At 42.5% G+C, this 25,384-nt stretch overlaps 1 protein-coding gene and 2 long non-coding RNA genes across 4 annotated transcripts in view; 1 reads left to right on the top strand and 2 right to left on the bottom strand.

Annotated features, from left to right (window-relative positions):
- The window catches only part of LOC144495675 (uncharacterized), a 54,975-nt gene extending 47,383 nt beyond the window's left edge, over positions 1 to 7,592 (bottom strand). The window contains exon 1 of the long non-coding RNA XR_013498308.1: positions 7,371 to 7,592. This is a non-coding gene — a long non-coding RNA (uncharacterized LOC144495675). The remainder of the gene's footprint in view (positions 1 to 7,370) is intronic.
- On the top strand, positions 622 to 21,661 carry LOC144495674 (uncharacterized). 2 transcript variants are annotated; one of them, XR_013498306.1, is made up of 3 exons: positions 622 to 939; positions 3,124 to 3,201; positions 21,418 to 21,661. It is a non-coding gene; the product is annotated as an uncharacterized LOC144495674 (long non-coding RNA). The 2 variants fall into 2 exon arrangements; XR_013498307.1 differs by lacking the exon at positions 21,418 to 21,661 and adding an exon at positions 8,562 to 9,645.
- Positions 18,821 to 25,384, bottom strand: gbp (glycogen synthase kinase binding protein). Its single transcript, XM_078215967.1, has 2 exons — positions 22,151 to 25,384; positions 18,821 to 21,449 (listed from the first exon to the last, which is right to left on the bottom strand). Exon 2 carries the CDS (start codon positions 20,178 to 20,180, stop codon positions 19,674 to 19,676), a length of 507 nt encoding a protein of 168 aa, XP_078072093.1. The 5' UTR covers positions 20,181 to 21,449; positions 22,151 to 25,384; the 3' UTR covers positions 18,821 to 19,673.

The following is a 25,384-nucleotide window of genomic DNA, read 5'->3' as shown; positions in this document are numbered from 1 at the left end:
AAATTGACCCTTAGTGTCAGGGGAATTAGTAGGGTAAATGTGTGGGATTACGGGAATAGGGTCTGGATGGGATTGTGGTCGGCACAGACGCAATAGGCCAAATGGCCTCCTTCTCTATTGTAGGGTTTCTATGGGTTCCGAGACTAAATGGAGTAATCAGCAGGAGGATAAAGGGTTTCCATAATTAATGTAAGTTTTTAAAAACTTTGCTTCTTGAATGAAGCACTCCCTTCAGTAACAGAACTCTGAACTGCTAAGATGAGAGACTCAGGGCTCAGCTGAACATTTTAAATCTGCCCTCACAGGCTGCCTTCTGGAAACCCCATATACGTCAAACAGACTCTGCAAAGTGCATTATTGCAGACATTATCTTATTCTAGTCATTTGGGTCATTGATGACCTTAAGAGTTCAAAGAACTCCTGAAATAAAATTTGGATAGCACGGGCAGACTTCTAATTGTTAATCCTGCCTCCCTGCCATGTTGTTCAAAACTGGCATGATGACATTGGGAATGTGACCCAATGTCATCACAAGGGTAATACACCAGGGCAGGCCTAACCTGTTCCTGATTTAGGGACATGTTATTCAGCCTGGTGTTTCAGGTTGCAAGTCACAAATATAGCATTAGATCTGAACACTCAATGTAGAGGATACTGGGAAGAAAAACTGTGGCTGGGAAGGAAGAGACACCCCTGGGACATGATCGGTCTAATGTTATTTCGTTTCACTTTATTTCAGTTGATACTTACTGAATCTGCCCTTTTATGGCAAGCTGGTTACTGAACTGTGCAGCTGAAGAAGGTTCCAGTCTTGGCCTTGGCCTTTTCCTTGATTCATTCATGGAACATTGCTGGCATTATTGCCCATTCCTAGTTGACCGAGGACAGTTGAGAGTCAACCACATTGTATGGCTCTGGAGTCACATGAGGCAAGACCAGGTAAGGACAAAAGATTTCCTTCCCAAAAGGGTATCAGTGAGCCAGATTGTTTTTTTTGACAATCGACAATGGTTTCATGGTCAACAGTAGATTCTTAATTCCAGATTTTTTTTTACTGAATTCAAATTCCACTATCTGCTAGGCAGGATTCGAAGCCGGATCCCCAGAACATTAGCTGAGTTTCTGGATTAACTGTCCAGTGATATTACCACTAGGCCATTGCCTCCCCTAAGAGAGATGGTTACTATCAGATTATAACGCATTATGGTGTTGGAATTGAATTTAAGACGGCTCGACTAAGAAAGAAGAGGTATCATCCTGATGTTCCACTCTTCACTACTTGCTGCTGATGGCTGCTTGAACACGTATGTGTGTGTATGTGTGTGTGTCTGTCTGTGTGCATCTTGGGTGAGGACAGTTCAGTTTTGACCTTTCCCCACATAACAGTGAATAGTCTGTCTGTGCTTATTGACTGAACCATCAAAGGAGTAATGTTGGAGGAGAGGAAAGGGAAGGAACATTATAGGTAGTAAATTGACATTTATCAGCCATTCTTATTCCATAAATTAATTCCATAATATTCCTGTCACATACGATCAGCCTGAAAGCTGATGATATTTCCAGTTTCGACCACATACAACATGTTCCGGAAACACTTAATAGAATGTTCTCTTGCAATGAGGGCCTCATGAGCCAAAAGGTTCATACTCTAACAAAACCACCCTCCCTAACTTGTCATTATGTTCCAGGGAACCAACTGTAAGTCACACACAATCTCTCCATTCAACAATACTATTTCTGATAGATTAAATAGTGCAGTTTTCCTACAGAAGTTTTACTAGAGCCTGGGGTGTCACTGATAACAGTTTAGCAAACTGTCACAAGATGTATTTCCCTCTTCCAGGAGATCATATGACTGTTGGGGGAGGAGGGGAGTTGGTGATTATCAATGGACAGGCTAGACCAATTTTCTGTTGCAACTGAATCATGTCAATTAAGAACTTCCTAAATTGTTACTTGCAGTTATTTTAAAATTGAATACAAAATGGTACTTTTCTTAAAAATATTTGAGGATATGCCCATTGTAGGCCTCATCTTGGAGTTATGCTTGAATATCTTTATTAAATTTAACCGCATTGTGAGATGAAGATGGGTAAAATTCTTACAATGAAAAACAGGCCAAATAGTGGTTTGGTATTCCAGAATTTGAGTACTGATGAAAAAAAGAGACACGCTGCCAAAGTTTTTTGTCTTGCACTCATCAGGACAGATGTAATAATCCCAAATTTCAAAGGGAACAATTTATACTGCATGAGAAAGAGGGTACTGATGAATTTTGATTGGTCAAGGCATTGCGATGGAGAATGCACCAGGGAATAGTTATCTCCAAGGTTTTATTTACATTCAAAAAAGGCAAGTCGACTCTGATTGGTCAAGGTGTTTTCGGGGGAATGCACCACGAAACAGTTGTCCACCAAGCACTTATACAATTGAAAAAGGTACAATGTCTGGACATGTTCTTTCTGCTTGCAGAGGACAAGGCCTTGCATGTGAATACATGTAGCTCTGATGGACGGTCACCCGGACTCTCTCCACAGATGCTGTCAGACCTGCTGACATTTTCCAGCATTTTCTGTTTTTGTTTCAGATTCCAACATCTGCAGTATTATGCTTTGATATTAATATATGTAGCTACTGGCCAGCGTAAGTAAGCCACGCTGATCAATAATCTTGAATTGGCTGTTAGTGTAATTCTTAGCAAACTCTAGATTGTTCAGTAAGTGCTATCCAATTGCAGAATCACATCTAAGGTTCGACACTATGTTTTAAGGTTTGCAAGCATAGGCTGGTTGAGGAAATAAAGATTGATTTATTTATGCTTCCTCAAATTTAATATGCTGCTCATGATGTGGTAAGACAATTGAGACCACACACAGACTGGGTGAACACTTTCCCTGAACAGGTCCATTCAGCCCATGAGTGTGACCCTGAACTTCCAGTCACTTGCTACTTTAATCCTCATCCCACTCTCACTCTTGATACTTCTGTTCTTGACCCCCTGAATTGTTGCAATAAAACTTGAAGGCCAACGTTCAACTTTCAATTAGACATGTTAGAGCTTTCTGATCTTAAGATTGCATTTAAGAACTTTAGATCTTAATTTCTGCTCCCATTTTCTTTCAGACAGTAGGTGCTAGTTATGCATAATGGTTGCGCCTATCGGAGTGGAGGAGGGATGGATTGGTGTTTGGCGATTCGCAGGTATACTTGTTTCATTATCATAGAGCTTTCAGTTTTATTTTCTTCCTCCCACACTCCTTTTCCCTGGTTCTGTATATGCTTAAAACTGTTAGTCACAATGAGCTTCTTGCTTCCAGTATGCAAGAAGGCAAAGACAACAGGGTGAATGAGCAATCTAATCATTGCACCTGGGTACAGGAAACCATAGAAGTGTGGGAGTGAAAAACAATGTGGTGGTGATAAGGACGGTATAGCCATCGCAGCCAGGAGTTCCAAAGCTTTTCTTAAAGTTTATTCATTAGTCTCGCAAGTAGGCTTACATTAACATTGCAATGAAGTTACTGTGAAAATCCCTTAGTCGCCACACTCCGGCGCCTGTTCGGGTACACTGAGGGAGAATTTAGCGTGGCCAATGCACCTAACCAGCATGTCTTTCGGACCGTGTGAGGAAACTTGAGCACCTGGAGAAAACCCATGTAGACACAGGGAGAACATGCAGACTTCGCACAGACAGTGACCCAAGCCAGGAATCGAACCCAGGTCCTGACGCTGTGAAGCAACAGTGCTAACCACTGTGCCACAGTGCCGCCCCTTGTGTTACCTGTTGGTGCCAGGGTTAAGTATATCTCCTCTTGGCTGGAGAAGTAGGAGATTATAGTCCAGAAACATTGGGCTGAATTTTACCATCCTCCAGGAGGCGAAGAGGGCAATAATAATTACATAAGCCAAGCAAAATATCCCAATGATGTGGTAAAGTGTGTTGCATCCCTTCTTTTTTTTTCATTACTCAAACAGAAGATCTACTGTTTGAATTAAACAAGTCAAATTATAACTGTCATCGTCTTACTATGCAATAAAGTAACGTTGATTTGTTTTGGTTTGTTTGGTTCACTTTGGAAGCAGCGCATGTGTAAAAGTCACGAATATCCAGTTCAGGTCACATGGGAATATTATTGCTGCAGCCCAGGTTACGTTATCATACAAGTATATGTGGGGTAGTGTGAGCCAATTTCTATAAGGGTAAGATACTCAGACCATTTACAGGAGCAACTGAGGCCACTGAACCCAAGAAAGTATCTATGTCAAACTTGAATGTCTAACAGATTTGGACCTCATCCAACATCTTAGATAAGCCTATATATGTTCACATATGTCACCAGGGAGCTGAGTGGTAACGATAGCTAAATATTCCTCTCGCTAGCTAGAGACCAATCGCAGTACACTCACCACATACCCCCACCCCGCCCCAGTTAAAATCAGACAACACAGATTGAAGATTAAACTTGGAAACTAACTGACATGTATGCTTTAGTAAGTTATCACCAGCTATGCAATTGTACTCGTGTCTTCTGAGAAGCAGTCTGAGTCAGCTGAAAGGAAGTTCTAAAGTCTAATCACCCGGGTTATCTACTTTGCTGGGGTGGGGGAAATCAAATTTACACAAATCACCTTTTAAACATTTTCAATCTTCAGATGAATTTTACATGAACCTTTGCAGTTAAAATCTGAACCCAGAGTAAATCTGAATCTGAAAGGTTCTACTTTATTAAATCAAAGGGCGGCATGGTGGCACAGTGGTTAGCACTGCTGCCTCACAGCACCAGGGACCCAGGTTCAATTCCGGCCTCGGGTCACTGTCTGTGTGGAGTTTGCACTTTCTCCCCGTGTCTGCGTGGGTTTCCTCCGGGTGCTCCGGTTTCCTCCCACAGTCCAAAGATGTGTGGGTTAGGTTGATTGGCCATACTGAATTGACCCTAGTGTCAGAGGGATTAGCAGGGTAAATGTGTGGGTTTACGGGAATAGGTCCTGGGTGGGAGTGTGATCGGTTCAGACTCGAAGGGCCGAATGGCCTCCTTCTGTACTGTAGGGATTCTTTGAAAGCCAAGGACATAGGCTATAAGAAATACAACACAATCTAAAAATGTGCTAGTTTGCAATATGCTCTCTGTCCTTTTTAAGTTATTGGTTTATGAGATTTGCAAAGCTGAACTTGTGATATAAACAATAACAAGGTATGAAGATTAAACATGAATTAATAGTAACTCTTATCTTTCCAGTAACATGACCTTGGATTAATAACAGACTGCATCATGTTGTTTGTCAGATATTTTTAATCACTGGTGACTAACAGGAAATCTGAGAGCTATCTACTGTGAAACTGATACCACCATTATACTTGTTTCTATTTTTTTGAAGTTCAAATCGGTGATGAATTATCTGATCTCAGCTAGTGCAGCCGCATGGCTGCTAAAATCGGTCTCAGCATCACAGAGGGAAAACAAAATCAGAGTTCCTACTCCCACAGTGGCACCTGCTGGGATGTGTGCTATGTACAGATTGTGTAAGAAGGGGATTTGCCTCTGCTATGATTCCCCCTCCCTTCAAATGGCTGCAGCACTCACAGTGTAAGGTTAAACATGGTAAACAGTCATTTGGCCAAGATAATCGGAATGTGTCCATACTCCAACACAAGTCAACATCTTCAGGAGAGGAGTGGGAAGTTTTCAAAATGCATGCACCATGCCTGGCCAAATTAGGTACAGGACTGGATGCCAGGGGGTTAAATTTGCCAGTGATCTAGTTTACCCTCGATCTGGCAAGGTTTCTGTGTGCAGTCTTGTGTTTAATACTGTTTTGAACTTGTTAAGCAAATACTGACTTTTTATACTTGTACCAGTGCTAAAGAATCAAACAAACTCTGGAAACATAGGAAAAGGGGTAGACCATTCAATCATAGAATCCCTACAGTGCAGAAGGAGGCCATTTGGCCCATTGAGTCTGCACCAACCACAACCCTACCCAGCCCCTATCCACATAGCGCCACGTATTTACCCTGCTATTCTCCTGATACTAAGGGCCAATTTAGCATGGCCAATGAACCTAACCCGCACATCTTTGGACTGTGGGAGGAAACCGGAGCACCCGGAGGAAACCCACGCAGACACGAGGAGAATGTGCAAACTCCACACAGACAGTGATCCAAGCCGGGAATCGAACCTGGGTCCCTGGTGCTGTGAGGCAGCAGTGCTAACCACTGTGCCACCAAGCCCTCAAGCCTAACTGAACAAAAATATGTTAATCTCAATTTTAAAATTTCCATTTAACCCAGCCTCAACAGCTTTTTGGTGCGGAGAGTTCCAGATCACTCGATTTACCCGACCTGTTATTTAATCTGCAGGCTTTTTTTTTTACCCTTTGGAATGAATTGAGAAATCACATTGATTTGTGGAGACTTTATCTAAAAATAGGAGTACTGTGCTGCGCTACTTTATTGGACATCTTATAGGAATCATCAGGAGGAATGGACACCACATCTTCCTTGGGGTTCCCCTTGGTCTGGAGGGGGCATTTAGGAAGCGATGAGGCCAGAAAAAGAAACATCAGGCTGCTGCAGGAGAAGGGACAGGAGGACCAAGTAAACAATTTCCTGCCCCTGCCCCCCCCTCACCCTGCGGATACAGGACATCCCATCTCCTTTGGACTTCCTCCACTTGGACTCAGAGTACTGCACAGAGGTTTTGCGCACCCTTTCACTCGCTCCCTGAAACAGGCAGGTCCTATTACACAGCACTTATTTAGAGCCTGTGCTTACCCTTTCATCAAAAGAAATTCCTGTCTATCTTTAAAGTGAGAGTCAAGTTATACCCTCACTCACTGGTGCAATTATCTCTCTGCCCTCAATCCCATTTCACCTTCAGTTGTTATTGACTCCATGTGGCATGTAAAATCGACTATATTACACGTTCAATATGTATTACTCCTCTAACTCACAGTAGATTTATCAGTTGCCATATATTTATTGCATAACAAGGACTTTTACAAGCTTTATTATTCCATCTCATATACAAGACCGCACTGAACTGGAGATGTAAGACAATGAGCATGCAAATTGATTGACAGATCTTTGGTCTTTCCCTGCAATAAATCATCCTGTCCTGGGTAGTATTCTTCATATATTGCAAAAGAACAGATCACCCTCACTGTGGTGTTTAAGTGCATTACAGCTGGAAAATTGGTTAATATAAAGAACAAAACAAAAGCATTTCCCCAGAAGCTATCCTTTCCTATAATTCCCATCTACAAACTGATTGTGCTGCACAGGATTACAAGATGATTGAACGGTTTAAATTGCCCTGCCATGCCACATAGCGTTCAATGCAACTCCTTAGCCAATTTGTAGAATACTACACCTGACAATGCGCATGAACATCGTAGCCTCATGGTAAAAAGTTCAGAAAACAGCAAGGGTGTTGTCAGTGAAATGAAGAATATGATGACATAGACACTATTCTGCATCGTTCTTTTCATTCTGAACAGGAACCTTCATTTGCAGGATGTTGAATGGCCTATATACTTCCTTCAACCAATGGCTTCCTTCAAGCATACTTCCTTCAACCAAAAGAGAAAACATACTGAAGGATTCACATCGTTAAAAGGGGGGGGGGGGGGGTTAGTTAAAAAATGTTTCATATCGAGCTGGATCCCCCCCTGTGGAGTTGTTGACTTACTAGGTATACCCTGGAATTTCCAGGAATCATGGAAATTTACAACTTGGAAGGAGGCCCAAGGTGTCTGTGCCAGGCAAAAATTAAAGATTACTCTCCAGGACACTCATGTGAGCAACCCCGAAGGAAAATCAGAGTAGAATTCCAGAAGTGCTTCTTTTCATTTTCCTTGAACATTTTTACCTTGTTAGTTTTAAAGCTGTCAAATGACTTTGGGAAAAGGCTTGGGCAGTTGCAAGCAGGGTATGAATACATCCAGAATTGGCAATCCTATTCCTATAGCATTGCTAACAAGTAGTATGGAACCTGGAGTATGGCTTATGACCTTTATCATGTCTCGCTGCAGACTAAATGTGACAGCTGTTTGCCTGTCACTGTAATAGAGTAACAGGAATATATCACCGCTGATTTAAGGTGAAAGTATGAAATACATTACTGATATTCAGACCAAACTTTAAGACGGCAAATTTGGTCTTTCTTCCCCAAAATGTTTTATTCCCAATGATATATGTGGCAAACATTTACACATTGCTGTGTCTGCCATGGAGGATTTCTAGCACTTGTTGAAGCTGTTGTTGGTGTAACAGGACACAAAGTGGGGGGGGGGGGGGGGCATAGCCGAGTCTCCAATGATGGGCATCTGAACCGGCGGTAATTTGCCATAATCTTTGAGTCTTGTTGACTTACTGACTGCAACGTCCAAGGTTAACATCAAACCACTTTGTAAACACTTTTTAGCTTCAGCACAGACACCTGCTCTCCTTATCAATGCAAAACAAATCTCATTTCAAGCTAGCACAAGAATTTTATTTAATCATCTAAACCACATAAAACATCAAAATATATTAATCCTTCACTTTTGATTTTTTTTTTCAGCTGATATTTGTAAATCTGATGCTGAGCACATGCCTGAGTGTTATTTTGCAACGAAAAACTACAATTCCCAAGATACATTTCCGTCTCATACACAATTTCTCGACAGGAACTCCCTGGTCCTGTTTTATTTGAGTGTTATGTGACATAGTGCACACTATTGCTGCTCTGTTTCCGGACTTTTTGACCATTTGTTTCCACAGACAGGATCTGGATATGATTTATTTTTTAAAAATTTGCTTTTAGGTTAAAGTTTGCATTAAGGGAATTTCTAAGGACAATCCCATATGTGATGCATGTCAGTAGTCGGACAGAATTTGGCTAAGATTCTCATCAGAAGTTAAAAAGATGCAATTTGATAGCTTGTCTGGGTAATTCAGGGGACACCTCTCACTCACCCTTTGATTTCACTAAGCGAGGATAAAGATGAAAGGGAAAAACATAGTTTTAAACATGGGGGGATAGCTGAAAAGACAGACAGAATTTCTCTACTTAAGGAAAGTGCTTTTGGAGCCCAAAAGAGAAAATGCTGGAAAATCTCAGCAGGTCTGGCAGCATCTGCAAGGAGAGAAAGGAGCTGATGTTGAGTCCAGATGACCCTTTGTCAAAACTAAAAAGGCATAGAAAGTGGAAGATATTTAGGGGGAGGGAATGAAAGATGAGTCAAAGCCACAGAAATCTGGGGAAAAGACTGCTAATAGCTGTCCACAGAGAGGATAAAGGGTGTGAATGGCCAAACGGCAGAGAAGCTGTAAGCTGTGACAGATGATGATGTTGGGGGGTGTTGAAGAGATGGGACAGAGGTAGAATGTAGAAAATTCACCTCCAATTCGATTTTCAAGTTTGCTGACGAGATCACCGTAGTGGGTCAGAACAATGACGAGACAGAGTACAGGAATGAGATAGAGAATCTGGTGAACTGGTGCGGCAACAATAATCTCTCCCTCAATGTCAACAAAATGAAGGAGATTGTCATCGACTTCAGGAAGCGTAAAGGAGAACATGCCCCTGTCTACATCAATGGGAGTCATGATGTGGAGATGCCGGCGTTGGACTGGGGTAAACACAGTAAGAAGTTTAACAACACCAGGTTAAAGTCCAACAGGTTTATTTGGTAGCAAAAGCCACACAAGCTTTCGGAGCTGCAAGCCCCTTCTTCAGGTGAGTGGGAATTCTGTTCACAAACAGAGCAGATAAAGACACAAACTCAATTTACATGAATAATGGTTGGAATGCGAATACTTACAACTAATCAAGTCTTTAAGAAACAAAACAACACGAGTGGAGAGAGCATCAAGACAGGCTAAAAAGATGTGTATTGTCTCCAGACAAGACAGCCAGTGAAACTCTGTGGGGGTTACAAATAGTGGGACATGAACCCAATATCGCGGTTGAGGCCGTCCTCGTGTGTGCGGAACTTGGCTATCAGTTTCTGCTCAGCGACTCTGCGCCGTCGTGTGTCGCAAAGGCCGCCTTGGAGAACGCTTACCCGAATATCAGAGGCCGAATGCCCGTGACCGCTGAAGTGCTCCCCAACAGGAAGAGAACAGTCTTGCCTGGTGATTGTCGAGCGGTGTTCATTCATCCGTTGTCGCAGCGTCTGCATAGTTTCCCCAATGTACCATGCCTCGGGACATCCTTTCTTGCAGCGTATCAGGTAGACAACGTTGGCCGAGTTGCAAGAGTATGTACCGTGTACCTGGTGAGAACGGTACATACTCTTGAACGGTGTTCTCACGTGAGAACACCATCCACCAGGTACACGGTACATACTCTTGCAACTCGGCCAACGTTGTCTACCTGATACGCTGCAAGAAAGGATGTCCCGAGGCATGGTACATTGGGGAAACTATGCAGACGCTGCGACAACGGATGAATGAACACCGCTCGACAATCACCAGGCAAGACTGTTCTCTTCCTGTTGGGGAGCACTTCAGCGGTCACGGGCATTCGGCCTCTGATATTCGGGTAAGCGTTCTCCAAGGCGGCCTTCGCGACACACGACGGCGCAGAGTCGCTGAGCAGAAACTGATAGCCAAGTTCCGCACACACGAGGACGGCCTCAACCGCGATATTGGGTTCATGTCCCACTATTTGTAACCCCCACAGAGTTTCACTGGCTGTCTTGTCTGGAGACAATACACATCTTTTTAGCCTGTCTTGATGCTCTCTCCACTCGTGTTGTTTTGTTTCTTAAAGACTTGATTAGTTGTAAGTATTCGCATTCCAACCATTATTCATGTAAATTGAGTTTGTGTCTTTATCTGCTCTGTTTGTGAACAGAATTCCCACTCACCTGAAGAAGGGGCTTGCAGCTCCGAAAGCTTGTGTGGCTTTTGCTACCAAATAAACCTGTTGGACTTTAACCTGGTGTTGTTAAACTTCTTACTACATCAATGGGGACAAAGGGTCGAGAGCTTCAAGTTTTTAGGTGTCCAGATCATCAACAAGCTGTCCTGGTCCCCCCATACCGACACTATAGTTAAGAAAGCCCACCAACTACTTTCTCAGAAGACTAAGGAAAATTGGCATGTCAGCTATGATTCTCGCCAACCTTTACAGATCCACCATAGAAAGCATTCTTTCTGGTTGTATCACAGCTTGGTATGGCTCCTGCTCTGCCCAAGACCGCAAGGAACTACAAAAAGTCGTGAATGTAGCCCAATCCATCACACAAACCAGCCTCCCATCCATTGACTCTGTCTACACTTCCCACTGCCTCGGCAAAGCAGCCAGCATAATTAAGGAGCCCACGTACCCCGGACATTCTCTCTTCCACCTTCTTCCGTTGAGAAAAAGATACAAAAGTCTGAGGTCGCACACCAACCGACTCAAGAACAGCTTCTTCCTTGTTGCTGTCAGACGTTTGAATGGACCTAACTGGCATTAAGTTGATCTTTCTCTACACCCTAGCTATGACTGTAACACTACATTCTGCACTCTCTCCTTTCCTTCTCTATGAATGGTATGCTTTGTCTGTATAGCGCGCAAGAAACAATACTTTTCACTATGTTAATACATGTGACAATAATAAATCAAATCAAAAGAGGAAGTGGGGGCGGGGGGGTGGGGGGAGGTAGAGAAAAGGTAAGGAAAGGGGGATGAAGTAGGGGTTTCAGGTTCCAGCATCCGCAGTAATTTGCTCTTATCAAGTGTTTTTAGAGCCTTCACTGAGGGATATTAGAGGTTAGAAGATCTCCTGCTTAAGTCAAGCCAGATGACCTGCTTACATAGAAATTAGAAGCAGGACTAGGCCATTCAGCCCTTTGAGCCTCATCTGTCATTCATTATGATCATGGCTGATCATCAAACTCAATACCCTGATCCTGTTTCCCCCCAATATCCCTTGATCCCTATACCCCCGAGAGCTATACCTAATTATTTCTTGAAATTTCAATGTTTTGGCCTCAACTAGTTTCTGTGGTCATGGATTCTACAAATTCACCACTCTCTGGGTGAAGAAATTACTCCTTGCCTCAGTCCTAAAGGTCCTTATCCTCAAACTATGACCATTAATTCTGGACTCCCCCAACATCAGGAACATTCTTTTTGAATCTACCCTGTTAGAATTTTAAAAGTTTCGATGAGATCCCCTCTCACCCTTTTAAACTCTAGTGCATATATTCCTAACTGACTTAGTCTCTCCTCATATGACAGACCTGCCATCCCAAGAATCAACCTGGTAAACCTTTGCTGCACTCGCTCTATAGCAAGAACACACTTCTTCAGATAAGGACACCAAAGATGCTCACAGTACTCCAGATGTGGCCTCACCAATGCCCTACACAATTACAGTAAAACATCCCTATTCCTATACTCAAGTCCTCTGACTATGAAGGCTAACATACCATTTGCCTTCTTTACTGCCTGCTGTCCGTGTGCTTACTTTCAGCGACTGATGCACAAGGACACCAAGGTCTCGCTGAGTATCCACCTCTCTCGATTTATGCCCATTCAAATAATAATCTGCTTTTTTATTTTAGCTACTGAAATGAATAACCTCATTTATCCACATTATACTGCATCTGCCATGCAAATGACCACTCACTCAGCCTGTTCAAATCATGCTGAAGCATCTCTGCATCCTCCTCATATTTCACCCTCCCACCCAACTTTCTATCATGTGCAAATTTTAACATTTAGTACACTCATCCAAATCATTTATAATCTGAGCAGTTGGGGTCCTAGCACAGATCCCTGTGGTACCTCACTAGTCACTTCCAGCCAATTGGAAACGAGTTTATTCCAACTCTTTGCTTCCTGTCTGCTAACCAGCTTTCTATCCATCTCAAGACACCACCCACAATCCAATGTGCTTTAACTTTACATAGTAGTCTACTATGTGAGACCTTTCAAAAGCCTTCTGAAAGTCTAAATTAACCACATTCACCGGTTCTCCCTGGTCAGCTCTGCTAGTTACATCCTCAAAGAATTCCAGTAGATTTGTCAAGCATGATTTCCCTTTCATAAATCCACACTGACTTTGTCTGATTATACCACTACTTTTCAAATGCTGTGCTATGAAATCCTTGATAACAGACTCTAGCAACTTCCCCAGTACTGACATTAGACCCGTGAGCCTATAGTTCCCTGTTTTCTCTCAAAGAGAACAAAGAACAAAGAACAAAGAACAATACAGCACAGGAACAGGCCCTTCGGCCCTCCAAGCCCGTGCCGCTCCCTGGTCCAAACTAGACCATTCTTTTGTAACCCTCCATTCCCACTCCGTTCATATGGCTGTCTAGATAAGTCTTAAACGTTCCCAGTGTGTCCACCTCCACCACCTTGCCTGGCAGCGCATTCCAGGCCCCCACCACCCTCTGTGTAAAATATGTCCTTCTGATATCTGTGTTAAACCTCCCCCCCTTCACCTTGAATCCATGACCCCTCGTGAACGTCACCACCGACCTGGGGAAAAGCTTCCCACCGTTCACCCTATCTATGCCTTTCATAATTTTATACACCTCTATTAAGTCTCCCCTCATCCTCCGTCTTTCCAGGGAGAACAACCCCAGTTTACCCAATCTCTCCTCATAACTAAGCCCCTCCATACCAGGCAACATCCTGGTAAACCTCCTCTGTATTCTCTCCAAGGCCTCCACGTCCTTCTGGTAGTGTGGCGACCAGAACTGGACGCAGTATTCCAAATGCGGCCGAACCAACGTTCTATACATCTGCAACATCAGACCCCAACTTTTATACTCTATGCCCCGTCCTATAAAGGCAAGCATGCCATATGCCTTCTTCACCACCTTCTCCACCTGTGACGTCACCTTCAAGGATCTGTGGACTTGCACACCCAGGTCCCTCTGCGTATCTACACCCTTTATGGTTCTGCCATTTATCGTATAGCTCCTCCCTACATTATTTCTACCAAAATGCATCACTTCGCATTTATCTGGATTGAACTCCATCTGCCATTTCTTTGCCCAAATTTCCAGCCTATCTATATCCTTCTGTAGCTTCTGACAATGCTCCTCACTATCTGCAAGTCCTGCCAATTTTGTGTCGTCCGCAAACTTACTGATCACCCCAGTTACACCTTCTTCCAGATCGTTTATATAAATCACAAACAGCAGAGGTCCCAATACAGAGCCCTGCGGAACACCACTAGTCACAGGCCTCCAGCCGGAAAAAGACCCTTCCACTACCACCCTCTGTCTTCTGTGACCAAGCCAGTTCTCCACCCATCCAGCCACCTCCCCCTTTATCCCATGAGATCCAACCTTTTTCACCAGCCTACCACGAGGGACTTTGTCAAACGCTTTACTAAAGTCCATATAGACGACATCCACAGCCCTTCCCTTGTCAACCATTCTGGTCACTTCTTCAAAAAACTCCACCAGGTTAGTGAGGCATGACCTCCCTCTCACAAAACCATGCTGACTATCGTTAATGAGTTTATTCCTTTCTAAATGCGCATATATCCTATCTCTTAAGAATCTTCTCCAACAACTTCCCCACCACGGACGTCAAGCTCACCGGCCTATAATTACCCGGGTTATCCTTCCTACCCTTCTTAAATAACGGGACCACATTAGCTATCCTCCAATCCTCTGGGACCTCACCTGCGTCCAGTGACGAGACAAAGATTTGCGTCAGAGGCCCAGCGATTTCATCTCTCGTCTCCCTGAGCAGCCTTGGATAGATTCCATCAGGCCCTGGGGATTTGTCAGTCTTTATATTCTCTAACAAACCTAACACTTCCTCCCTTGTAATGGAGATTTTCTCCAACGGTTCAACACTCCCCTCCGAGACACTCCCAGTCAACATATCCCTCTCCTTTGTGAATACCGACACAAAGTATTCATTTAGGATCTCCCCTACTTCTTTGGGCTCCAAGCATAATTCCCCACTTTTGTCCCTGAGAGGTCCGATTTTTTCCCTGACAAACCTTTTGTTCCTAACGTATGAATAAAATGCCTTGGGATTCTCCTTAATCCTGTCTGCCAAGGACATTTCGTGACCCCTTTTTGCCCTTCTAATTCCCCGTTTGAGTTCTTTCCTACTTTCTTTGTACTCCTCCAGAGCTCCCTCCATTTTTAGCTGCCTGGACCTAACATACGCCTCTTTTTTCTTTTTGACCAGTGCGTCTCTACCTCCCTTTTTGAATAGCGGGCTTACAGTAGCTACCTACCAATTTGTAGGAACCATTTCAGAGTCCAAAGAATTTTGGAAAATGACCAATGGCCATACAATTTCTAGGGCCACTTCCTTAAGTACTCTGGGATGAAGATTATCAGGTCCTGGCGATTAATCTGCTTTCAATCCCATTAAATTCCCCCAAACCATTTCTCTACTAATATTGACTTCCTTCAGCTCCATACCAAAATGCGTTTCTCAGAACTTCTAGTACATTATTCATGTCTTCCTTTGTGAACACAGTAAGAAGTTTAACAACACCAGGTTAAAGTCCAACAGGTTTATTTGGTAGCAAAAGCCACACAAGCTTTCGGAGCTCTAAGCCCCTTCTTCAGGTGAGTGGGAATTCTGTTCACAAACAGAGCTTATAAAGACACAGACTCAATTTACATGAATAATGGTTGGAATGCGAATACTTACAACTAATCAAGTCTTTAAGAAACGAAACAATGTGAGTGGAGAGAGCATCAAGACAGGCTAAAAAGATGTGTATTGTCTCCAGACAAGACAGCCAGTGAAACTCTGCAGGTCCACGCAACTGTGGGAGTTACAAATAGTGTGACATGAACCCAATATCCCGGTTGAGGCCGTCCTCGTGTGTGCGGAACTTGGCTATCAGTTTCTGCTCAGCGACTCTGCGCTGTCGTGTGTCGCGAAGGCCGCCTTGGAGAACGCTTACCCAAATATCAGAGGCCGAATGCCCGTGACCGCTGAAGTGCTCCCCAACAGGAAGAGAACAGTCTTGCCTGGTGATTGCGGTCACGGGCATTCGGCCTCTGATATTCGGGTAAGCGTTCTCCAAGGCGGCCTTCGCGACACACGACAGCGCAGAGTCGCTGAGCAGAAACTGATAGCCAAGTTCCGCACACACGAGGACGGCCTCAACCGGGATATTGGGTTCATGTCACACTATTTGTAACTCCCACAGTTGCGTGGACCTGCAGAGTTTCACTGGCTGTCTTGTCTGGAGACAATACACATCTTTTTAGCCTGTCTTGATGCTCTCTCCACTCACATTGTTTCGTTTCTTAAAGACTTGATTAGTTGTAAGTATTCGCATTCCAACCATTATTCATGTAAATTGAGTCTGTGTCTTTATAAGCTCTGTTTGTGAACAGAATTCCCACTCACCTGAAGAAGGGGCTTAGAGCTCCGAAAGCTTGTGTGGCTTTTGCTACCAAATAAACCTGTTGGACTTTAACCTGGTGTTGTTAAACTTCTTACTGTGTTTACCCCAGTCCAACGCCGGCATCTCCACATCATTCCTTTGTGAAGACAGAAGCAAATACAGACTTCATTCCTCAGCCATTTCTTTGTTCCCCATTATAAATGCCCCCATTTCTGATTGTAAGGGGCCTACATTTGTTTTTGTCAATCTTAAATCGGAGTGGCATGGAATAAAGCAGGTTCACGATTCAAACCAAGGTTTGCCCTACTGTTTGCTCAGTCTATCTTTACAGCGATTAAAGAAATTGCAAAATGTACAGAGCTCCAGTCCAGGTAATGGGTGTTTTCCTGTTACACCCTTGGGTCATATAATCATACAAATAGACTAAGGTTTTGTTTGCCGCTTGTATGCTCCTCATTAGGTTTATATTACTACATTTTGTGTGTTCACATTTCATAAATTTGAAATGGTAGATTCTTAGTTATTTGAATCAGCCATGATACTTTTGCCCCACAAACCAGTGGGATAAGACAAAGCACTATATTATTCAGCATGCAAGAACCTGCAACACATTAATAACTTATATCCTGAAACACGATTAAATATATACTAAATGTAGTATAGTTGATACAATAAAGATATATAAACACTGACAAATGTGAACAGGTTTGGGGCAACAAGCTCCTCCTCCATAGGAAGGGTTAGATGCTTTAAATTCCAGCTCCTGAAGCATAGGTAATCTACTACTATTATTCAGTCCTGAGAGGTGGGAACATTCAATGCAGGGTTGAGGCAAAAATACAAGGACATTTGGAATAAAATTTACTTTTACATGTTTCACTTGTGTTTTGTCATGAGTCTCTTCAATTTTACTTGTTGCAACTATACCATCTTAACTTTGGATACACTCATTATATCATTTAATGTCACATGTCTGTTGCATTATTTTCTCTTCTGACTTTATAAAATCCCCTCAACTAGTTTGACCATTTACCCGGTTATAAAAGAAAAATACTGCGGCTACTGGAATCAAACAAAAGCCAAAAATGCTGGAAAATCTCAGCAGGTCTGACAGTATCTGTGGGAAGAGAATAGAGCCAATGTTGAGACTAGATGACCCCACAGATGCTGTTAGACCTACTGAAATTTATCAACATTTACTGGTTTTGATTTACCCGATTTGTCTAATCTTCACTCATATATGCTTTCTATTTTTCTTCTGTCTTCCTGTGACCCATTAGTCATTTCTGTTTTTCAATAGCTAAGAATAGCTACATGGTCATCCTGGAACCAGCTATGTTTTCATGGTCTCATTGGGAATTCAGTTCCTTCCTTTTTCCTGATACTGACAGTTTAACTTCAGGGAATTGGACAAAGGACAAAACCATTCTCCCTGTACATATCCCGTTAACTAAAATTTACCAATTTCAATTGTACCGGAGTGTTGAAAAAGCAGTGATTTGTATTATTGCATTGAAATGGCAGACCCAGTCAGACTCATGAGCTACTTCAGCCTTTGAAACAGCAAAGGCCCATAGAAAGTTAGGAGGCAATGTAAAATTGGACTATTGTTTCCCCTCTAATTATTACATTCAATAATGCTTCTTTTGAGCTTTTTTGACAAATCTTTGAAACAAAAAGGAACTTATTTATCAAGTGCACAATTTTTCTTCAATATAAGTTATTAATTTATACAACTTATTCAGGATAACCTGATCATTGGTTTATGATTTAAACAAAATACCAATATAGCCCATCCTCCTAAGAAATGTGAACATTTGTTTGGGGGGGGGGGGGGAGGATTTCCAATAGGTCATTTGGACTTTAATTTTCAAGTTATGTGCTGCAATTAATGTTTAAAAATTCTATGAATTTTAATGTTTAAAGTATGCCAGGAGAATTGTAATATAATGTTTTAGTAAATTCCTAATCCATTAATGTACATTAAATTGTAGATTTATCTACCTAGAGTGCAACAACAACAAAAAATACATGTTTCAACCAGTCCAGCGTGAATTCTACTATTCAATAGACCACTGGAAATTTGCAGCAAATTATGCTTGCATAACATCCACCAAAAGCTTCAAGAAATGAAAAAAATATTTCAATATTTAAGGGGACGCATGTGGTCCATTAAAACAGCCAGTAGTTTTTTTTAAGCCTGAAGCTTTCCTCGATTTGCCAGGACATGACCCCTCTTCATGCAAATGTTCATCACAGCTAACAATGCCTTGTGGACCTGACCCAAATACAAATGGGTGAAGAGTGGTTCACACATCGGAATACATACTGCACTCTCAACTCTTTCACCGATTTCCTAATTAGTACAGAAAGCATCAGGAAGTTAAATCCCTGTGAGATCATGCACCAAACCACACAGTTTCTTTCTAACTGAATGAATCCATGCAAATGATAACTAATGTAAAAAACACATTCAAAAGAAAACAAAAACTGCGGTTTAACTGCATTATTTTATTCAAACACATCAATTCCTGTAAAACAGGAACAACAAAAAGTCCTCCGTTACGAAGTATACATTTTTATTTATTTGTAGCTAAAATTAAGTGGCTATTAAATAACAGCGAACTTAACCCTACTTCTCCATGAAACCTGGTCCCAAAGCCAGTGGAGGTACGACATGTACTGTAAACAGTTCGCGGAATTCCTGGTGTACTGTGTCTAAGAGTTGGAATGCGGGCTTGTATCGGCTCAGCTGCCATGTGTTACTCAGTTTCACCGCTGATAAAACGGTTTGGGGAATTCAAACATTTGTGGAAACAGTCAGTCAAAACACGGAGTCCAATGAGAAACAAAAAAACAACAAAAAAAAATCAAGGTCGACGTGATAACGACCTTGTGGTGTCCCGACTTCAAAAGAAAACAAGCACCAGGCGGTTTGATTGACTGCTGTAAACATGGTTGTTGTTGTGTAACCTCACCATTACCCGTTCAGAAAAATAATAAAAAGTCCAAAAGATTACCTTTTGCTTTTGCATCTCTCGTTTGTCTGAAAAAAATAACTGCAGTCGGAGGACTGGTGCAAAAGTGGATCCCTAAGGTTTTATTAACCTCCCTAAGAATATTGTACAACAGTGCGTTAAGACAAATAATCTCTTTAAAAAAATAAGCTTTTACATTTCACACGGTAGCCCGAGTGGTGATGGTTTCGATGTTTCCCCCCCGCGCCCCACACATACACAATCGGCCACCTATATATAATTAAAGATATTAGTGGAGTTGTCTTTTTGTCTTCATTCTTGTGTCTCTCTCCCCCTCTGTTGAACAAACTCAATGTCTCGCCGCTTTTACACAGTCAGCTTCTCGGAGTAGATGTGTGCATAGTGGTGGCGGCTGTGGAGGCGCCTCACTGCCTCTTTGATCAGGTTGCCGGAGGACAGGAGCTGCTCGAGTTTCTGGTGGGCGCATTCCGGGGACGGCCTCATCAGCAGCGGCTTGCTCTTGCTCAGGTTGCCCGGCTCCCGGCCGCGGCTCGGGACGCTGTAGGGCTTGTTGCGGCTGGGCACCTTCCAGCGCTCGATACAACACATTCCATATTTGGCCGACACTCGCGGTTCCTGCTGCTGCTGCTGTGGATATTGCTGCTGGAGCTGATATTGCAGCTGGTTGTGATGTTGCTGTTGTTGTTGCTGCTGCTGTTGCTGCTTCGTGTCTCCTGCTCCGCCGCTGCTGCCGCCGGGGATCCGCTGCAACTGCAAAGTCTCCCCAATTTTAGCCACCAGAGCGTCTATCTCCTTGGAGTCGACGGTGACGGCCTGTTCCAGCAGAAGGAAGCTCTCCCTCCGCCTCGGCATCTTTATCCCCCCCGCTTTTGTTTTCCTTCGGCTGCTGTTGGCGGTGTGTAATTCCGCCTCGCTCACTCACCCTGTCGTTTCTCTTGGGCAAGCTAGTTGGACACATTAGCTCATATCTGAAAACATTGTTTTTTTTGGGGGGGGGGGGTGGTGGGATTGGTAAACAAAAGTGTCAATCTGAAAGAAAAAGAATTGTAGAGGAAGGCACTGAGGCTGCGGGCAGGAAGGTGTTTGTGTTTAGCAGCAGGACAAACTCCACTCCGAGTCCCGAACCCACAAACACACACCCTGCCTTTCAGGTGTAAACAAAGGCTGACATCAACTCGGGAACACCCATTCCTCAGCGCAGGGGGGGGGGAGACAGCCAACTACCACCGGCTTCGTAAAGAGTCAATTCGATACAGTTGGTTGCCAATTAACTGTTACAATTGAATCCTCGACTTGTTCGGCTTGTCATTTAATTAAGGGGAGCTGCTGCTCTCGTCTTATTTCCGATTGAAGGATTTCTACTCGAGGTTTCTCCCTCTCTGTCGGGACGGCAGTGGATTCGGCTTCAGTGGAAGAGAATGAATGGCAGCCTACGTCAGTGGTTTTGAAACAATAATGTGCCACATGTTAGAGTGGAGTAGAGCATGGGGAGGCGCCGGGCTTCCTCAGTAACGCACACACAGCATCACTGGGAAATTACAACGAATGGGCTGCGACTGTATTCATTTGAAGATTTGGACCGTTGAGGTCCACATGGCGTGTTCCAGCCACAACATCAATATATGCATTTGGGTGCAGAAGAAGCCTTTATTCCCTTCTCTCTAATGCACACACATGTATAAATGTGAACTAAAATATAATTTTGAAAGCGTTTTGCAGACACAAGAAATAAATACTGCGATTAGCTGCAAGTTGGTCCAGTAGTTTACGCGATATTTGTGGTCAGTAGCCGGAACTGTCGCTTAGTCAGAAACAGATAGCGATCGGTTAAAGGTTTATTTTCTTTCTTACTTCCCGTAATTGGCCTCGGTGGTTCAATAAATAACTCAAATTGAAACTAGGCACCGCTAATTATCAATAAAATAACCGACCTAAATAAACAGATCAGAAGTCCTTCTTAGTCACAAAGAATTTCTGCCTATGACTCCTACTTTTCGAATGATTAACAAAACAATGTACAATCCCTGTAGTGCAGAAGGTGGCCAATCGGCCCATCCAGTCTCAACTGCTGTTTTATTTGTCCTTTCAGCCCTGACGAAGATTCGAAACGTTGGCTCTATCCTTTTCATGATGTGGAGATGCCGGCGTTGGACAATTTTATCCTGCCCACTCTATCTCTTCCCCTCATAATTTTGTACAAGTCACTCCTCAGCCTTCTTTGTTCCAAGGAAAATAACCCCAACCTATCCGATCTCACCTCCGAGCTACACTTTTCCAGCCCTGGCAACATTCTTGTGTGGTTTTTGCTACCAAATAAACCTGTTGGACTTTAACCTGGTGTTGTTAAACTTCTTACAACATTCTTGTAAACCTCCTCTGCACTCTCTTCAGAGCAATTACGTCCTTCCTGTAATATAGTGATCATTCCTACCTGCCAGACTCTCACCTTATAAACTTCATAGATTTCATAATTCTACTGGCTGCACTCTGAAACTCCATTCACTCATTGCCTCCCTGCTTGCCGACTCACAATGATTTGCGACCAAACAATACCTCAATTTTAAAACTCTGATATTTATTTTCAAATCTCTCTCTACCTTATCCCTTTTTATTGAATGATAACCTCCTCCAGTCCTAAACCTCCATGATCTCTGCCAATTCTGGCCTCATGTGCATTCCTAATTTTCTTTGCACAGCCATTGGTGGCCACACTTTCATATGGGCCCCAAACATAATTTCCATCCCTAAACCTCCCCAAAATTCCCCTCCTCTTTTAAAATGCTCATTAAAACCTAGCTCCTTGACAAATCCTTTATTGTCACTTTCTTTTCCCCACAGATGCTGTCAGACCTGCTGAGCTTTTCCAGCATTTTCTGTGTTTGTTATTTGTCCTATGTTTGGAAATGAATGCTATTTTATGAAATATCAACAAACGATTATCCTCCACTTTTCAGTGGTCTTGCTGTCCCTTGCTTTTGTTACCTCGAGACTTAGAACCATAGGAAAATTACAGCACAGAAGGAGGCCATTCAGCCTACCTTGCCTCCATGCCAGCCTGAGGACACCCAGGTGACCTTTCTAATCCCACCTCCCTGCACCCGGCCCATTGTAGTAGTTTACAGCACTTAAGGTGCAGATCCAAGTTTTTTTTTGAAAGAGTTTAGCATCTCTGCACCGCCCCCCCCCCCCCCCCCCCCCCACCGTCCCCCCACCAACTCAGGCACCGAATTACAGACATCCACCACCCTGTACGTAAAAAACGTTTCCCTCAAATGTTCCCTCTACACCTACTCCCACTTATCTTGAATCCATGTCCCCACGCATTCTCTACTAAGGGAAACAATTTTATCCTGCCCACTCTATCTCTTCCCCTCATAATTTTGTACAAGTCACTCCTCAGCCTTCTTTGTTCCAAGGAAAATAACCCCAACCTATCCGATCTCACCTCCGAGCTACACTTTTCCAGCCCTGGCAACATTCTTGTGTGGTTTTTGCTACCAAATAAACCTGTTGGACTTTAACCTGGTGTTGTTAAACTTCTTACAACATTCTTGTAAACCTCCTCTGCACTCTCTTCAGAGCAATTACGTCCTTCCTGTAATATAGTGATCATTCCTACCTGCCAGACTCTCACCTTATAAACTTCATAGATTTCATAATTCTACTGGCTGCACTCTGAAACTCCATTCACTCATTGCCTCCCTGCTTGCCGACTCACAATGATTTGCGACCAAACAATACCTCAATTTTAAAACTCTGATATTTATTTTCAAATCTCTCTCTACCTTATCCCTTTTTATTGAATGATAACCTCCTCCAGTCCTAAACCTCCATGATCTCTGCCAATTCTGGCCTCATGTGCATTCCTAATTTTCTTTGCACAGCCATTGGTGGCCACACTTTCATATGGGCCCCAAACATAATTTCCATCCCTAAACCTCCCCAAAATTCCCCTCCTCTTTTAAAATGCTCATTAAAACCTAGCTCCTTGACAAATCCTTTATTGTCACTTATTCTATTATCTGCTATGTGGCTTGGTGTCAAATTTTGTTTGATAATTGCTTTGTAAAACATATTTGGATATTTTACTACATGGAAACACCATCTATGTGCAAAGTGTTATTTCTTTTTTGTTTTATTTCTATGTCCAATAATCAATCATATAGCAAGAGGGAGCTTTTCTGACTGAAATAACCGTCTAATTCGTCTCACTTCCCTTTTTGTTCGCTATTTATTTTCTTTTTAAGCATCTACCCAAATTCTTTTCGAAAGTAACTGTTGCATTTTCATCTTCCTTTGGGTTTTTGCCAATGATCTTAACACACTGTCTCCTGGTGACAAACCTTCCAGCCAGTGAAAATAGTTTCTCCCTATGTACTCTATCAAAACCCATCATACATTTATTGAATCTCCTCTGACCATTCTTTAAGGAGATCAATCCCAGCTTCTCCAGTTCTTATTCATAACCAAATTCTCTCATCCCTGATCCCATTCTGGTGAATCTTGTATATACTCTCCCCAAACCTTGACATAATTCCTAAAAGTGTGGTGCCCATTGTACACATCAATGTAGTTGAGGTCCAACTAATGATTAATACAGTTTTAGCACAATTTATTTGCTTTTGTACTCAATGCCTCTTAATTGTAAAGCCAAGGATACCATATGTTTTTCTTAAATAGATTTATGAACTTGTCCTGCCACTTTCATAAAAATGTGAATGCATCCTCAGATTCTGCTTGCACCCTTCATACTTTCATAATTTGGTTTATGCTGCCTCTCCTAATTTGCCCTTCCAAAAAGCAAAACTTCACACTTCACTGTATTAAATGTCATCTGCCAAGTGTCTGTTCTTTTGAAATCATCATCACTGTTTTCTAATAGTTTCCATTGTATCTTTGAGTCTTTGTTTCCCTCTGACTCAAGATTTAAACGAAATGGAAGTCAGACAGCAAATAGTTGACACAAAATCAAAATACTGCAGATGCTTGAACTCTGATATAAAAACAGAAAATGCTGGAAATACTCAGCAGCTCTGGCAGCATCTGTAGAAAGGGAGATAGAGTTGACATTTCAGGTAAGGGATCTTTCTTCAGAACAGCAAATAAGCATTGCAATTTAGATCTGGGGAACAACATTTTTTCTAACTTGTTCTCTGTATATATAGAGGGGCTGGAGATTGTGAATTGGAATCTGACTGGGGATACATTTAGGAAGTAGTGAAAACTGGGGTATAAAAGATCCTAGGTTCTAGGTAGTGAGACTGAATGACTAACCTCATGATGGATTTGGAACTAAAAAAGATTTTACTCTTAAGTTGGGGATTTCCAGAGACACCAAAATGCAGAAGTATTGAGATTTATAGCCTCATTAAAAAAAAGGAAGCTTGTTGGAGGGTCCCTGGCAGGTAGTGCTTCTTCTCACTGCATAGTGTCTGGTAAGAAGCTCTCCAGGACTGGGGCCTGATCAATTCCCCTCAAAATGTACAGGATTCAATGAAGTCTGGTTCAGTGACAAGGAAAATATTCAGTACAAAGAACAGGATCAGCAAAGGTGCTTATGCTAACTCATGCCGAAGAACAGCAAAGATCTGAGACTGAGAGAGACAAAGACAGTGGAAACCAGCGAAATAAAGTGAATTTTGAACAAGACAAGAGATAGCATCTTGGGAAAATTTATTTGAAACTGACAAAAATGTTGCAACATAAATTGAGTCATGCTGTTTAATTATATGTACAGCAGGTAAAGATTAAAGGAAATAAACACTACATTACTTAACCAGAAAATTCCAATGTTCAAAGTAGACGCAATCTTGGGCTTCTTAATTCTCTCATAAACATTAACAACAACATGCAATTTATACAGGACCTTTAATGTAGAAAAATGCTTAAGGCAATCTGACTCAATGTTGCTGCAAAGATTAGTAAAGTGAGTGTGGAGTCGTATGAAAAAAAGGAAATCCAGAAATATTTCTATGTGATTAAAGGAGTTGGGGATCTCCTGCTTGTTATGGAGGGTGGAGAATTGTTTATAACAATGACAAATAAAAAGTTCTCTG

The sequence above is a fragment of the Mustelus asterias genome, chromosome 7 (genome assembly GCF_964213995.1).
Source record: "Mustelus asterias chromosome 7, sMusAst1.hap1.1, whole genome shotgun sequence".
In the NCBI taxonomy this organism is placed as follows: Eukaryota; Metazoa; Chordata; class Chondrichthyes; order Carcharhiniformes; family Triakidae; genus Mustelus; species Mustelus asterias.
This window is presented reverse-complemented; position numbering and strand designations above follow the sequence as displayed.